The following is a 17762-nucleotide window of genomic DNA, read 5'->3' as shown; positions in this document are numbered from 1 at the left end:
GGGAAGACTTCTAGGGTTTGACCATTCTTGAAAGGCTCATTCAGTAAAATTTCTTCCCCCCCTTCCTGTAAGGGACTGATCTTTGCGAACTCCTCAATTGTGTGACCTCATGATCTTTTTGACACGCAGGCAGTAGTTTCTATTTGGCTGGGTAAATAAACCAAGGAAGCGTAAGGTGTGTGATTCAAGACCCCAGAGGAATGGGAAGTGATGTTCTCTCCTTATCATAAAAACTAATGTGACTTTTTTTCCTGTCCTTTATATGTTTTGATTGCAGAAGAGTGATTTCGACTCTGTTCCCAGCGGAGGACCAGCGGTTATGGTCCGAAGTACAAGCCAGGATTCTGAAGTTAGCACAGTGGTAGGATATGCCCAAAGTGAAATCTTGATGTGATTCACTGCTTGCTAAAGTGGGGGAGGGCATTTCGTGCCTACATTTTGTGTGGTATGGCTGCATACTGTCATGCATGCATAATGTATGTCTATGAGCTCTCTCTCCAGAGCCTCTGAGTGGGTGGCAAGCATGTGTGTCTGACAGAACATACATAGTGCTTTATTAGCAGACTGCATCCTTCATGTATGGTGCTCGTCGCTTTAACATATTCCTACATATTGGTGTATTTATGGAACTGGTGGATTGCAATGATTTTATAAATATGCCTTAGTTGTGTATAAACCACCTATAAAGAATAGAAGTTTAAAAATGTAACCTGAGAGCAAAAAGGGCAGATCGTTTGATGCATTAAAAACAACAACAAACTTTCTGATGTACTACCTTAAAGAACTTGAATCATATCAAAATATGTCTGCTTGCTTTCCAATCAACTGTAGGGCCTAGAGGGAAAAGGTAGCAGGAATGCATTCAGTAAAAAAAGAATGAGCCTTCTCCCTGCCACATGTTATCTGATATGGCATATTCCAGGGACAAAACCCAAGGAACTTTCCTTTTTGTTTTTGTTGTTGGTTTTTCTTCTCTCTAAACTGCTGCATACCTGTGAATATCTGGCTTTCCATTATCTTTTCCCAGCCTGTAACAAAAATAATACTCTGATTGTCTTTTTTTAATGGACCCAGAAATTGTATTCTGTGGGATGCTGCCCCAGACAGAAGAGGGGTCTAGAAGAGCTGGTTGATATTCAAGCATGTCCTCCTCCAAGCTCGAGAAAGGTCCATCCCGACAAGTAGGAAACCAAGCAAAGGCAGCAGGAGGACTGCATGGATGAGCAAAGAGCTCCTAACTGAACTCAGACATAAAAAGGAAGTATACAAGAGGTGGAAGCAGGGGCAGGTGACCCAGGAGGAGTATACATTTGCTGTCTCATCTTGCAGGGATAGGGTTAGGAAAGCCAGTATGTACCCGGAGTTGAATCTGGCAAGGAATGTGAATGGAAGCAGGAAAGGATTCTACAAGTACATAAGCAGCAAGAGAAAGGACTAGGGAAAACATGGGCCTGCTGCTGAATGGGGCAGGGGAACTGGTGACAGATGGAAAAGACTGAGGCATTGGGGCATTCTTTGCCTCAGTCTTTACCAGTAAAACTGGCCTTCAGGAATCCCAGGACCCTGAGACCAGAGGAAAAGTCTGGAACAAGAAATACTTACTCTGGGTGGAGGATGACCAGGCTAAGGAGCACTTCAACAAGCTGGATATACATAAATCCATGGTTCCTGAGGGGTTGCAGCCACAAGCACTGAGGGAGCTGGCTGATGCCATTACGGGGCTGCTCTCGGTTGTCTCTGAATAGTCATAGTCATTAGGAGAGGTTCCTGAAGACTGGAAGACAGCAAATGCCACTCTTATCTTCAAGAAGGAAGATCTGGGGAGCTACAGGCTGGCCAGCCTCACCTCAGTCCTTGGGAAAGGTGATGGAGAAAATCTTCCTGGAAAACGTTTCCAAACATGACATGACATGAAGGACAAGAGGGTGAATGGGACTAGTCACCATGGACTTACAAAGGGGTAGGCATGCTTAACCAACCTGATAGCCTTCTCCAATGAGATGACTAGCTTGGTGGATGAGGGGAGAGCAGCAGATGTTGTTTACCTCAACTTCTGTAAAGCTTTTGACACTGTCTCCTGTAACATAGACAAGCTGACAAAGTATGGGTTAGGTAAGTGGACAGTTAGGTGGACTGAAAACTGGCTGAATGACTGGGCCCAGAGGGTTGTGATCAGTGGCACGAAGTCCAGCTGGAGACAAGTCACTAGTGCTGTACCCCCGGGGTCAGTACTGGGGCCAACACTGTTCAACATCTTCACTGATGACCTGGATAATGGTACAGAGCAAGTTCGCAGATGATACAAAACTGGGAGGAGTGACCTCCCAGATGGTTGTGCCACCATTCAGAGGGGCCTCAACAGGCTGGAGAATTGGGCGGAGAGGAATCTATGAAGTTCAACAACGGGAAAATGCCAAGTCCTACATCTGGGGAGGAAAAACCCCAGGCACCAGTACATGCTGGGGGCTGACCGGCTGGAACACAGTTTTGTTGGGAAGGACCTTGGGATCCTAGTGGACAACAAGCTGACCGTGAGCCAGCAATGCACCCTCGTGGCAGAAAAGGCCAACGGTATTCTGGGCTGTATTAAGAGGAGCATTGTCAGCAGATCGAGGGAGGTGATCTTACTTGGCACTGGTGAGGCTGCATCTAGAGTATTATATTCTGGACTCCCCAGTACAAGAAGGATAAGGACTTACTGGAGTGAGTGCAGCTGAGGGCCATGAAGATGATTAAGGGACTGGAGCGTCTTTCATGAGAGGAGAGACTGAGAGAGCTGGGACTCTTCAGCCTGGAGAAGAGAAGGCTCAGGGGGGATCTTATCAATGGGTATAAATACCTGATGGGAGGGAATGAAGGCAAGGGAGCCAGGCTCTTCTCAGTAGTGCCCACTGGCAGGACAAGAGGCAGTCAACACAAAAATTAAAGCATGGGAAATTCCATCTGAACACAAGAAAACACTTTTGGTTTGAGGGTGGTCAAACACTGGAGCAATTTGCCAAGAGAGGCTGTGGATTCTCTGTCTGTGGAGATTTTAAAAACCTGACTGGACATGGTCCTCAGCAACATACTCTAGCTGACCCTGCTTGAGCAGGGGGGGCTTGTCTATGAGATGATCTTAACAGATCCCTTCCAACCTAAATAGTTCTGTGATTTTTCTGAAGGGCTTGTTGAGTCTCTCTCCATCTTTTTCTGCAAAGTAGGATTTGATGAAAAGATAATGTTACTGAAGGAGAAAAGGCAAATGTGGCCTTCAGTTGTACTGCTTCTTATTTTGTGCCTTAAGAAGAAACATTTTACAACTTTTCTTTCCACAGTGTCTTTGTCTATTGAAGGTAACTGCTTTATTTTTCTCCACAGGTTAGTAACAGTTCTGGAGAGACATTAGGAGCAGACAGTGACTTGAGTAGCAATGCTGGTGATGGCCCGAGTGTGGAAAATGGTGGAAATTTGACAGGATCCAGAGGCACTGTGTCAGACAGTGAAATTGAGACAAACTCTGCTACTAGCTCTATCTTTGTAAGGGCATTGCAGACTTCCCTTTTTTATTTTTCTTTTCTTTTTTTTAATTAAGTCTTGTACAGTAATCATTTCAATGTGTGTGCATGTGTAGAAGAAGATCTCTGATTCTGTTCTACGGGTTAATCAGCAATGACTTACAATATTAAAATATTAAAGATGTAATTTTGTATGGATCCACGTACCTTTCTTCATTTCCTGTGCAATACGTGGTTCTTTGAGAATAGTAGATTCACATCTCGCACCATGTTACAGGCTCTAGCCATATTTAATTCCCCCTCATTCAATATTTCTCTCAACCAAATGGACATTTAATTGCTGTTCAGAGGCGAAACAACATTGATGGCCATTGTTTGACCTTACCTAACTAAGAGGAACGGATTCCCTTGTTTCTTAGGAGCAGCTGTTTGATACAGGAAAGGCATGACCTCTTGTAGGTTTAGCAGCTGTTCTGTTTCTTTAAAACATTAGTTTAATCCTATTTGAAGTGTAGTCATAACTTTTAAATATATTTTCCTAGTTGGAAGATCTGTATGCAGTAAAATTAGAATGATCTGAGAGCACTTCTTGTTCATTTTGGTTTTTAAAGTCTTTGATTATTGGGTATAGCCTCTAATATGTCTAATATACATCTTACCAAGAAAATAATTATATGCTCGGTTTGGCTAAATCAAGCTGTCAGCCAAATATGAAAACAACTTGCAATGCTTTAAGATTGGTCTCACTGTGTTCATTATTTTATAATCCTGATAAGATTGTAAAAGCCTTTACTGGGCTTCTACTTATAATTTTAAGCAACAAAACCATTGTGCTTCATTGCAGATTTCTTCTAAAAGCATGAAAATGATGTAACCATGTCTGCTTATTTAGCTGCAAGAGGGTGTCTTCTCAGTTACTAAAGAGTTAGACTTTTTTTTTAAACATTTAGTTTTCTGTGTTTTTCTACTTGATTAATAAAACTAAATGGAATTTTAAGAACCCTTGCAACAGATGTAGAACAAAGATGATTGGTGTACATGATATCTGATGAATGTCAAGTATCGCACCATAGTTTGCCTGGTGGTAGAGAAATAGATGGGCCAGCTTTATTACTCCTGCTGGCTTATAGTCCCAGTACACAGTTCTTCAGACCAGATGATATGTTGTTTGCTCAAATGTCATACCTTTATGAGTGGTAAATGAAAGAAAAACCTGTAAAGTCTGAACGTGAGAGCGAGCTCAGGTAATCTTATTCTGCTTGTGAATATTCATTTTCTGTGTAGTCCTGAGAAGGCTGTGTATTTCTTCCTCTGTTCCTCACAATCTGTACAATGACAGTGATATTCAGCTATTTCCTAAACAGTGGGAAGGATTTACTATCAGAATTTGGGCAAACTTACTGCATAAGCATGAAATATGGGGGATGACAGAAGAGGTCTAACTGTTCTTTCCTTTAGTCTGGGATTTGCATTTTTTTGTTTTGTCTACCAGTTTTCCTTCAGGGAAGCATTTTGCTTCCTCATGTGTTTTGATTTCTCTATCTGTCTCTCTTTGGTTTTCCTTTGTCTGACTCTGGACTTTTAAGTGTATTACCTTGCTCTTTGAACAGAGTAATTTATTTGTTTTGTGAACGTTTGTGGGAGAAGTTTGCAAACTGCATCTGTTAAGTACAACAGTGGACTGCAAGAAACAGCCCTGCAGGGCACAGAGTTAAATTGTCTGACACCTCTTGTATTCTTTTCAGGCAAAGTCTCACAACCTGAAGCAGAGTGTGAAGGATAGCAAAGGCAGTACTCCAGGGAGAGGTCCAGAGGATGGGAACCAACGTGTCTATCTCTATGAAGGACTTTTGGGTAAACTATTTTTTTTTGTGGGGAGGGGATCTTTTAGACTGAAGTTCAAGTGGAGTCATGTCTGGGGCAGACTGGAATTTTGACATTCCCGGAGACTGTTTTTAACTGCTTATTGTTGTTCATACTGGTAGAATAGGGGGGGTGCATCAGGCCATTCAGAGTAAAGCCAAAGATTTGCTGGGGAGATTGAATAAGAGTTAGAGGAGATGGGCATGAGTGGTGTAGTTTGCATAAAATGTAGTTTGTCCAAGTCTCTTGCTGTTCTTGAAAATGAATTCTTTAAACTGTTGGAAAAAGAGGAGAAGGAACTTAGCTATGCATGGAAGGCTAAAAAGTATCACTGATCTTGAAAAAAGATCCTTCAGCTGAAGTAATTGAACAGAGGGCTACTAAACTCAGAATACTAATGGCCTTTGAGTGTATCCTTGAATTAGGAGTATATTGGCTTTTTTGAAATGTATTTCATCTGGACTTGATGTTAATAAAGAGCTCTCTCTTCCTGTGTTTTTCATCCTTTCCATTCATCGTTCATACCTGCTTGGAATGGTGCAGGTAGGGATAAAGGATCTGTCTGGGACCAGTTAGAGGATGCTGCAATGGAAACCTTCTCTATGAGTAATAATCTTATCTTTCTCTGTGTGTTTGCCATGATCTGTGTTTGTGTGAGATATTCCTGTCTCTTTCGGGCAGTGTTAACAGTATATGGAAGAAGATACGCTCCTTAAAGAATAGACATGAGAGGTACTTTTGTGTAAGGGTTTGAAAAGATTATGCCATGAATTAGAATGAGAGATCTCTTTTACACTTTTCTTCAGTTGTGATATTGCTTGTTGTTTAAAAGTAACTTTTTTTTTTCTTAATGGATTAATTGTGTGGTGGGTTATGGTATCTTCAAGGAGTGGGAAGGAACAGGAATTAATCTCAAAGTATTTGACTGGAGTAAATGGAATAAATGCTCGATTTTTGTATACATTGCATAGGCAAAGAGCGTTCAACTTTGTGGGACCAGATGCAGTTCTGGGAAGATGCTTTTTTGGATGCTGTGATGTTAGAGAGAGAAGGAATGGGGATGGACCAGGGACCTCAGGAGATGATTGACAGGTAAAGTTCTTTAGTAGACCTCTTTCCTCCTCATTGTTTCACCTGGGGCTGAAATAGTAAAAAAAATTATTTTAATTCAGCTGAACACACTTTGTCACTTTGTAAGCCTTGTTACTATACCTGACTGTTCCAAAGTGAGCCTTTTGTCTTCTTGCTGGCCAGTATCTCCTGATACTGAAATGCTGTCTTCATTTGTGACATTTTTTTTTTTTTTTTTTAACTCTTGTGGAGAGGTGATACTTCCAGAGAAATGGGTAACAAAAGCATAATCACAGTATCAATAGATGGAATAGACTAGATCAGTAATAAAGCAAGAGAGTTCTGTGGCAAGATGAATATATTCTGGAATAAAGCAAGATAACGGTGTGTTGACATAAAGTGAAAGAATTAAATGTCTTCAGAAACTGCATTTTGAGCTTTCTTAAAATGCAAAGTCACTTATAGGTGTTTTTACTTTACAGTTTATAGTTAAGAGAAACAGACAAAAAAACCATGAGGGAACCACTCTCTAGAAATATCTGCGTGGTTGCTTAAAGCTAGACTACTTCTAAGATGTCAGTCTTCATTACCTGCTTGCTTTTTTTCTTTTTTTTTCCTCAGCTCTGTTAATATCTGATCATTCTCTACTCTGTGTACCACCTGCAGCTGTACCACCTACACCCATGGTACCATGTAACATGGGATCTGGTAGCCAAAATAAGAACTAGTTTGTGGGGTGCTAGTTTGAAAACTGTTTCTTTTTCCACAAACTACCCACCTTACTGGAAAAAGAGAGTGCCTGTGCGCTGCCTTCATCAGTTTACTTCTGCCTTGCAGCTACATTTGAGCTCTTAAGGCGGGTAGCTCTTGCACTGAGTTATCTGTTCCTCTTCTGGCAGTTGTAATTGTCACGGAGCTGCAACTGCAGAAAAGAGGAAATGGATAAGCCCTGTGGACCACTGAAAACCTTCCCACTGAGCAGATGTTATTTACTTCAACTAGTTAATAATTAATGGCAATGTTTAATTAGTGATCACAGTGTTTTACTGGAAAATGCCCATTTGGCTTAGTGTTTTTGGAGGTATTATTTGCCATACACTTTACAAATAGTAATCTGTCCTCTGCCAGTGCGTTAGCTTTAGTGAACAAAGAATGCCTGTAAGTCTGCTTCAGATCTAGCTCTTCTTGCAGGTATCTTTCCCTGGGAGAACATGATCGAAAGCGTTTGGAGGATGATGAGGACCGCTTGTTGGCTACACTGCTGCATAATATGATTGCTTATATGCTTATGATAAAGGTGACTTTTTTTTCTTTTTAATAGGTCACTGCTCAGATTTAAGCAGTATATTTTGTTGGTGTTGTCTGGAAACCATACATCTCTGTTTGCAGAGCTCAGAATAATGCAGTATAAAAGAATGTTATAAAACATCTCCTAATCTTAATGAAAAAATTGCTTCAGTACCTGGAGATTCTTTGAGATATGTTATCTGAGTTTATGCAGTACTATGCCATGGGTATGCATATACATTGCCATTTAAAATAGAAATTTACTATTTCTACTAGTAACTTTAGAGGACTCTCCTATTTTTAAGAGTATGAGTTATAAATTAAGTAGAGAGCATCTTCTAATCTGATTTCCTCACAGCTGCAAATTCCAAACGTGGGCAGATTGTGAATATGCGTATCTTAACGTAACTTAACAAGAAATTTGCCATTACTAGTAAGCAACCCTTTTTTTCTCATTCAGTGGGCTGTCTATATGCACCTTAGTGCTGTAGGTGGCTACTAGAAATATCTTTCTTTTAGTCTGAATAATTTCTTAGGTAGTCCAAATCCTCCCTCAAAATCACTGGAAAATCAATCTTCTAAAATTTTTGTCATGTTTGGAATCTGCTTAGGTGCATGGTTTTACCTGTAAAAGATTTGATGCACTTTGCTGTCCAGTGCAACAGCTTGACAGTAAGAATAGCTGTACACAGGTGATAGTTTGAGAACTCACTGTTTAAATGAGAAGGTGAGACATCATTCCATAGATAAAGAATGTCTGATACCCAAACAGTGGAAGAAGTTACTGTATGTAATTGATTGATTGTTTGGTTGGTTTTGGGGGGGGGGGGGGGGGGGGGGGGGGAGTGGTGAGAGAGAAAGAAGCTATTGATTTTTTCCTGACATAAATGAAATGTGAAGGTAAGTTTTAAGATGGGATTTGAGTATATTTGGAATGAGTTTATTTCAGAAGAAGACTGTGGGATTTGGCCATTAGGAAATGCATTGCTGCAGTACTTAAAGTAGAAGTAATAATAACCAGTGCAGTTACTTTCATCACAGGATGCAAAAGAGGAGAGTAAATAATATTGGTTTCAAAAGGCTATCTCATGACAAATGTTGATAGAGTTAGTCCCAGAGGGGAAGAGTGTTTTTTGGTGTGGCGAAAATAATCAGATCCCCAAGAAAACAGTTTCCTGGGGGAATGGGATAAGGAGGCAAAAAAGATATTATGCCTTTAAAAATTATATCACTCTGGGCCTATGGATTATAGATGAAAAGGGAATACAAGGGATCTGAGAGTTGTGATAAAAATACTGTTTCTTTCAGTGTATCTTCAGAGATGCTCAAGAGTGAGGATGGGTAAAGAACTGGGCAAAAGAAGGGTTGTGGGGTGTTGTGGTTTTTTTTTTGTTATTGTTCTGGTTACTTTTCTTCCCCCTGATTATCAGTTTTGGGATAAAAGGTGGTGGATCTAGAATTTGGTATATATTATCTGAATATAGGATTTTTTTCAAGCAGTTAGAGTGAAGGCTTTAAGAGACTGAAGACTGTACCAAGGTATCTTATCTTAGGGCAGCTTCTAGTAGAAACTGCGAAGTTGGAAGGCCTTCTGTTACTAGAGAGGTGAATTCTTCTGAGCTGTCAAGGGAAGCATAATCCTCCAAACCCAACACCTTGGTATTTTAATTTATTTTCTTGTTTTGGGATAGCAGAGCCTAGTAGTTTTTACCTAAAAAAATCTTGAAAAATACAATGCTTTCTTTCAAATGCAAAGAATTATTGCCAAAGGAAGGAAGCAGGTTGAGTTTGTTTTGTATGCTCCATAGCACTAAGGTCATAATCACAATATGATTAAAAAGAATGTCCGATCTAGCATGAGTGTACCGTCTTGAAGCCTTTAGTATCAATGGCTGGCATTCATAATAGCCTTTGGAAATGGCACCTGGGGCAGAAATGTTTTGCTTCAGAGCTTCCTTGTAGTTCATCTTCAGGAGGAACCTGCTGCTGTTTGAGGACAATCTGGAAATGTTTGTTAGAGCCCTGGCCTAGTGACCAGGAAACAGATCATGACAGAGTGAGAATTCTGAAAGATATCATGCCTTTGTGTTAATATTTCTTGTGTTTTGGGCTCCACAGTTGACTAAACCAGCTCTTTGCAGAGGAAGAGGTGGAGAAGCTAGCCTGGCAGATGAGACCCATCACATAAGTGGCAACATGGAGAACTGAGGCTTTTGATGTCAGTAGTTGGAAGTGGAGGGTAGTGGAATTGCTGCTCTGTTGTGCAAGAGTAGGTGGGAAATCTGTTGTGCACAATATCACTTGCCCCGTAGCTGGGAAAAGTGGTGTACATGCAACTTCTGCTTGTACTGCTAGCTCTAGTATGACTGAGCTGGACATCAGTTGTTTTGCTGTTTTAGCAATGGAAACCAAGATACGTTGCTTTTGGGAGAGAGGAGTTGCTGCCTGTGAATAGAGAAGAGTATGTAGCTGTCTTTATATCTGCTTTCTAGGTGAACAAGAATGATATTAGGAAAAAGGTGCGTCGTCTAATGGGAAAATCGCATATTGGATTGGTGCACAGCCAGCAGATAAATGATATTCTAGACAAACTTGCCAATCTGGTAAGTAAAACAGTGATGAGTGATGTACCTGTGGGAGCTACTGTGGAGGAAAACAATTATCTGAAAATTCTTCTATAAATGCTCTGCAACACTAATTTAAAAATATTAAAAATAATTAAATTGAATTATTAAACACTGCCTTCACATGTATAGAATAAAGACTGTGATTGTATGACCCTGTTTATAATATAATTTTATGCAGTTATCAGTTAGAACTGCACTACAAATACGTATAAACATGACACTTCAGCACCACAGTTCTATGCAACCCTAATGTTTTCTTAATATCACTTTTGTGGGTGGGAACCTTTATTCTTACTATGACTATAACAAGTGTTTAGTTTTCCATCGGTTTCCAGGTCATTATAAGACTTGTAGCAATCAGTTTCTATACAGAACTGTTCCCACTATCAGATGCCATGCAGAATAAACCTTATGTCCTGTAATGCTCATTAAGAATATGGGCTAACACTTAAGTTAATAAAACTAGTCAGCTTTTATCACAACCATCACCAGGGTGGATGCAAGTTAGGCCCTTTGAAAGCTAATTTTTCAATGCATTTTTACATTTGGAACTTAGTTTTATGCACAGAAAGGACACGAAATTATCTTAAAATTAATTGGGAAAAAGCAGACCAGTTTACTGCAATGTTACTGGAACCCAGACGCCTCACTATGCCATACTGAGTATGGTACCGGTGTGAATGTTGTTGTATGCTGTGATAACTCTTAGTCACACTTGTTGAAACTAAATAGAGTATCTTGCTTAAGGCTTTGTCCAAAACTGCCTCCAATCAGCTGTGTTAAAAATATTTCTTTTCTCTTTCATTTTTTGAAAATGCTTCTAGTGTCACCTAATGGACTTTTTTTCAATGGATCAGGAGAAATTGGTTTCAAAGTTCATTAATGATAGCATATTTTTTTCTCTAGAATGGACGGGAACTCCCTGTGAGACCCAGCGGCAGCCGTCACATCAAGAAACAGACTTTTGTAGTACATGCTGGGACAGACACAACAGGAGACATATTTTTCATGGAGGTAGAGACAAGAATAATATTAATGCAACTAGGAGCATTCAATAAAAGTAGAAATCTTATGTAATATTTTGTGCTCCCAGGTATGTGATGATTGCATTGTGCTGAGAAGCAACATTGGAACTGTGTATGAACGTTGGTGGTATGAGAAACTCATCAACATGACTTACTGTCCCAAAACAAAAGTGCTGTGCCTCTGGCGGAGGAATGGTCAGGAGACACAACTGAACAAGTTCTACACAAAGAAGGTACACATCTTGTTTAACACACACAGTACTGAGGGAAAACTGCATAGAACAAACAAATCCTTGGTGTGTCATATTCCACATTTAATCAGAAAATAGCATTCTCTCTCCAGCACTGGTTACTGAACTGCAATGTCTGTTTAACAGCACTGACATCTGAAGCTGGCATTGTGTCTGTTATTTACCTGAAGACAGTAGTACAGCAGGATGTAATTTAAGAAATGACATGTGTAGCTTTCAGTATTTCTAAATATAGCATTATCTTGCAGGCTTATAAAGGTAGTAAAAATATTGTGGTAGATTCATGGGGAAAAAGCTAAATAAAACTATGTCTTAGTAATTGAGTCAATTGTGTCATTTTTAATGGCAAACCCAAACTGACAAAATAGATAAAAATTTTTCTCCATGGGCCCATGTTTGATTTTTATTTCATATATGCCTACATTGTCCACTAACATGAAAGCCGTTTTCTTCTCCTTATGATTAATTGCAAATGTAAAGAAATAGCTTAAACCCACAGGGAAAACTTCAATACCTCTTAGAACTCCAGTAACTCCTACACAATGACCAGCAAAGAAAATGTAAAGATTTGTAAATGCAAGTAATATATTGAAAGGTTATAATCTTTGAGATATATAAAGGGATTAGATTTCTGCTTGCAAAAATTAATTTTACATAGACCGGGTCATCATAATGCAGATGGGAATACAAAGGGAAGGAAGACAAAAGCAGTGTGCTACAGAAGTTACTTGGAAAACTAATTGCATGTATCTTGGGCTTTAGATAGAAAATTTTCTTAAATTTTACTCTGAGATTATGGCTTAACATTATTTGGTATTAGAGAGAGGAGTTGGGGGAAGATGAATAGAAGAATATGGCTTAAGGAAATTGCTGTGAATAACAAAAAGATAGATCATACGAGCATGACCAGTAACATTGATTGCTAAAAGCTGGAAGAAAGGGAGAGATTGTGATATTGTTTTGAGGCTTTTGCTACACTAGGAAACTGAGTAAACTTGGTTAGATTGCTCATGAGCATGTGCCAAGCCAAGAACGCTTCACTAGCTTGTGCTATGAAATGATATGAAATAGTTTCTCTGTCAACTCAAAAAATAAATATAAATACCATCTAGTAATTAGCTGTGGTTGAACTTTTACAGGCTTTTTTTTTTGTCATTATGCACCACACGGGGCTTGGTCTTTTTGTAGAGTCTTAGAATCTTGCTGTTCTTTTCCATTAGTAATTTGGAAAAATAACATTGTATTACTCTTCTTTTAGTGTCGGGAATTATACTACTGTGTAAAAGACAGTATGGAGCGAGCAGCAGCAAGACAGCAAAGCATTAAACCAGGTACAAGATTTTGCTTGTTGGGAACATTTGTTGTTTAATCTGAAATCAACAACATTTTTTTATTAATAACTTCTTTGAACATAATCTCCTTTTACTTGGAAATCTGAGGGTAGCTTTGTACATCCATGTGTACATAGCAGGATTAGTGTTATCATTAGCTTGCCCCCATATACCTCACTCTAAATACAAACAGAAACAAAACACCTGTATAAAGAAGAGTTACATGTAAGGAGGACTAGCTGCCAGTAAAAGGATAACTAAGAAAAGACTATGAAACTTCAGCTTTGCTTTCTCTTCATGGTTGGCTAGCTACTCCTTATATTTCTGATTGAGACATAGAACTATGTTATCCACTTTGTGTTGCGAATGGAGGCTAATAAATATGCTTGTTTGTCTTAGTGAATCTACAGTGATGAATCTGCAGCTTTCTGCAGACTTTCAATGCACAAACCTTTTCTATATTGGAAAGTCTTGTACTGGTGCAAGTCAAAAGGTGCAGTTAACCCAATGTCCTTACATCAGTATAACATCTCCAGTGTAGATGTTCTTAGTTTAGCATCATCATCTGGGACAGGATAGTATAATTATACTGGTGAAACTTTGCTTGGCAAACACCCTTTTCCTTTTCCTGTTGAGTCAAAAAACCTAGAAAAGGGGATTTGCAATTTTGGGAGATCGAGTTGTTGGGAAGGCAATTTTCCATTTTTCTTAGTCCCCAGAGAGCAGCAGGTGCTGTATGTACCTGGGTAATAAACATGAAGGTGGCTTATTTTATACCTTCATAAGATGGTTGTTTCTCCCTTGCTGGAATCTGTTTGCAGGTTCAGGGTAACATCGCTGTGGTTTTGTGTTTTCAAGTTTGATTTTTGTTGCAACTATTTCTTTTTTTTCAAGTGGATACTAGGACTCTGGGAGCCATGCTTTGAGGTACAAGCCTATTTTAGGTGTGTCTTAATGCCAAATCTAAGGGATCTGCATTTTATACTCATAACTGCCATCAGCATGACTGAGAAAATGACTTGTGTTTAAATCTAGCATCCTCAGTGTTCAACCCTCAGCTAGCTGTTGGAGCTTGGAAGAGCCACCATTTTCTTCCTCCTACCATTAGTCCAATTTAATTTGAGGAGAGGGAGGAAGGATTGGGCTTTCACTGAGGGTAGAGGAGGCAAAAGTGTCTTTGAAAGCTATTTTAAGAATTTGGCAATAATGTATTAAAAATGTGTTTGAAAGCTATTCTCCAGAGTTCAGTGGTTCTGCACAAATGATAAGTTTTTAAAAATCATTATAAGAAGACATTTTCTAGCTGAACTGAATGATGTAAAAGAAACTAGATGAAAATGCGTACATTGTCATCTATTAATGTCCTCAATTAAATTGTCATTGTTGTAACCATGTTGACTTTTTAATTGTTGAAAGCATAAAATGCCATACAAAATCATCAAGCTCACAAATGCAAGCCTAGTTTGTAACTTGCTTATGTGTTTGTACTTAAGACTATGCTGTCTGTGGTGTTAGGCAACTGCAGTGTCTTACCATGCAGAAATGAAAGGTGGCATTTAAAACAAACAAACAAAACTCCAAAATGAACTCAAATAAATACAGACTGAGCTGACATCGATGTCCCTTCATGTGACCCGGATGAAATTTCTTAAGATACTTAAGTCTAGTGGTTCTCAGAAGGCTGTCATTAGCGAGTGGACTCTACTGAAATGCTGCCTATTATTCTTAGTAGTGTCCTTTTGCTGCACACATCAAATGGAAATTACGTTTTTATTGTTTTATATTTTCCTTCCACATATCATGACTTGGCTGACTGCTTTCTGTTCTTTCTATTGCTCTCTTTCTCTCTCTGGATATTTTTGTTTGTTTGTTTTTCTTTGATTATTTTTTTTTTTAATTTTTTTTTATTAACGTATCACAGGCCCTGAATTGGGTGGTGAGTTCCCTGTGCAGGATATGAAAACCGGTGAAGGAGGTCTTCTTCAGGTCACACTGGAAGGAATTAATCTGAAATTTATGCACAGTCAGGTATGAGGGAAATCTGTGAGAAGATTGTGAGCATGAAGCTTTTTGCAGCACGCCTGTATATGTGTTTCCTCTTCCTAGAGTATCAACAAGGACAAGGGATAGTGTGATGGGGGTAAAAAAGCATATGTATATTTACACACAAACACGCACATATAAATATATATATATATATGTATGTAAAAATACACTGAAATTAAATATCCTCAGGAAAACTATAATCAACTGAAGAATAACATTGATACAGGTTTCAACTTCTTGTTTCTGGTGGTCTGAATTGTCTAAGCACAAAACAAATGGTAGCCATTATATTAAGGGACAGAAAAAGTAATCAATAGTATTGATCTGCCATAATGCATCACACTGAACATATCCTGACGGCATAAGCAGTCAACCTTAAAGATACAGTGTCTGAATATTGCAGGTACAGAGGGCAACCTTCTGCATCATATTTAATCTGTCTTGTTTTAAAATTTGAGAAATCGTGTAGAATTTAGTATGAAAATAAAATGGGGAAGTGGCTCTGCTGTAATTCACAAAAATAAGAAAAAATTACTGATTCTTTTTTCCTTCCAAATAGCAGATCTTGTGGGCATAGAGGAAACACAACTAGAATTGTCATTTCTTCCTTTCTCTGGATGTCGTTTCTGTTGCTTCCTTTGATCCTTGTTTTTTATTTTGCTTTGTGTTTTTTTGTTTTGCATATGATATTAAATGCATGCTATGCTAGACAGTAGAATCGATGGGGGGGGGGGAGAAAATTTGTGTGTGTGAGAGAGAGAGAGAAAGAAAAGCTGCTGTCAGTCCTCTGTGGAGTGTTTTTTCCTTTCCTCCTGACTAGACTTTTCTCCCCACACAAGCTTTGTTTTTCTTTGAGGATACATCAGTGTAGATCCCACTGGAAGTGCATGTGCATCTCAAACACATGCTCAGAATCTTTAATACTTCTCCCAAGGTCACAGCAGCACCATGTGCCTCTTTGATTTTGTATGTGCCAGTATAAGGAGTGGAGAGTTGTGAACCTCCTTCAGTTTTCTTCCTCTCTATTACCAGGGTAGAACCTGGACTACAGCTGACCTGCTGTAGTATTTCAAACCTACTCTGTGATGGAACAGTCTACCTGTATGACTTAGTTATAGGTTTTAACTTTTTATTGGATATGCCGAAATATAAAGAACTGCAAGAGGAACTCATCGGTAGTACAGAATGAATTTTCATAGTTATTGGAAATGGCAGGTCTAAAGCCTTTGAAAATTAAACCCTGCTCTCAAAGAAACAGTTTGATATCATTATAGATGGATGTAATAGAAATTACATTGTCCTAAGGTAAGGACACACCATAGGGAATATTCTGTTTGCTTCTCCTTTTTCTTCTTCTGCCAGAAGTCAAAAAAGATGCTGAGCTCAAACTGCTCATCTCTTGAACAGTCTATGGAGATGACTCTATTTCATAAATGAACAGCCAGGCATATATGCATTTGCAGTGAGAAAAGATATATTAAGAAGTTAGGCACATCATCATCATCATGGTTTCTTAAGTGTAACAGGCATCTTCACAAGATAAAGACACTCAGTGTTAAGCACATAGTGAGCATACATGCATCTGTCCAAAAGAAAAACTCCAAATCCTAGAACATACCCTTGTCCTTAAATTCAAAGCCTTTTTTTTTCCTGAAAGACTGCAATGACGTTCTGAAAGAAACCTTAAGGAAACCTAGTTCCGATTTGTTATTACACAACTTCAGGACCATTACCAGTTGAATTTCGTACCACAGATACTGAGTCCTGTGATAACCACCAGCGCTCCTAGAGTACTAGCTTTATCATATCCTTCCTTACAGAGAATGGTGTTCTAATTTGCTGTCCGTGGTGAAAATTACTACATCTTTTCTGGAAGACAGTCTGTGCAGGTCAGACCCGGAATGTATACCAGCTGTCTCCCCCACCTGAAAGATTATTCCTCCTCTTCATCACCTTTCCAATGAGGCTGTAGCCAGATCAGCTTCCATTACTTGAGATGGATATTGAAACAAGTACATTTCTGGAAAATATACTTCATCTATTCAATATGTTTAATTCTTGGTCTGTTAGATTTACATTGCTAGCTGGCAAGGGCATTCAGTACCATTTAGCGGACCTAAGACATAGCCTTGTTTTCCTTCTCAAAACAAAGTGTCTAGACAGGTATCAAAAGTCTGCCATTTGAGGGTCTGTGTAGAATGGACAACTGTAGCAGTTATGCAAAGGACTCCTAATAGTTGCACCATACAAAAAAAAAAAACCCTTCCAATTTCATAATCTGTGGAGCTAAAGGGTGTTTGCATTCTTATTCTAACACTCATCAACCAATCTGTTTTCTTAGTAAAAGGTCTGCTGTGCTAGATGAATTCTCCTTTCCAATTTTCATATAAATTATATGAATTGCTCCCTAAGGCAGCTGATTTCAGAATATGCATATGAGCATGATTAAAACCAGGATCCTACAAGCTTTTGTCTGTGTTGAAAACGGCTTTTTCTGTTGAGCTTGGATGGGGACACTGACCAACAAGTGCCTACAGGACCTCATCAGGCACAGCTTTCTCTTCATCTTCCTTTCCTTACTCCATGTACAAGCCCTGTTCTTGGTCCTCTTTCCAAGTACTCTTTTCAGCAATGCAACTTACTAAAAGAAGGGATTTCTGTTGCCCTGCTTGGTTGGATGTCATAGAAATAATTCATTTAGAACACAGGAAGAGGAGTTTCCACTTTAAAAATAAATAAATAAATAAATAAATGGAGTCTATTC

General features: G+C 39.0%; 1 protein-coding gene across 18 annotated transcripts in view; it reads left to right on the top strand.

Moving 5' to 3' along the window:
• Positions 1-17762, top strand: part of MADD (MAP kinase activating death domain) — a 76637-nt gene that overhangs the window by 47855 nt on the left and 11020 nt on the right. For 13 of the 18 annotated variants that reach the window (XM_075502619.1, XM_075502631.1, XM_075502628.1 and 10 more), the window contains 11 exons: positions 278-361; positions 3361-3519; positions 5243-5351; positions 5904-5966; positions 6332-6452; positions 7623-7728; positions 10211-10321; positions 11252-11359; positions 11439-11603; positions 12880-12952; positions 14874-14980. In XM_075502619.1, the coding sequence (XP_075358734.1) occupies positions 278-361; positions 3361-3519; positions 5243-5351; positions 5904-5966; positions 6332-6452; positions 7623-7728; positions 10211-10321; positions 11252-11359; positions 11439-11603; positions 12880-12952; positions 14874-14980 (1206 nt within the window). The remainder of the gene's footprint in view (positions 1-277; positions 362-3360; positions 3520-5242; positions 5352-5903; positions 5967-6331; positions 6453-7622; positions 7729-10210; positions 10322-11251; positions 11360-11438; positions 11604-12879; positions 12953-14873; positions 14981-17762) is intronic. The other 5 variants (XM_075502633.1, XM_075502632.1, XM_075502635.1 and 2 more) reach the window with 1 other exon arrangement.

The sequence above is a fragment of the Mycteria americana genome, chromosome 5, assembly GCF_035582795.1.
Source record: "Mycteria americana isolate JAX WOST 10 ecotype Jacksonville Zoo and Gardens chromosome 5, USCA_MyAme_1.0, whole genome shotgun sequence".
Classification (NCBI taxonomy): domain Eukaryota; kingdom Metazoa; phylum Chordata; class Aves; order Ciconiiformes; family Ciconiidae; genus Mycteria; species Mycteria americana.
The sequence above is the reverse complement of the archived record's forward strand: the minus strand, read 5'-3'. Positions and strand labels throughout refer to the sequence as shown.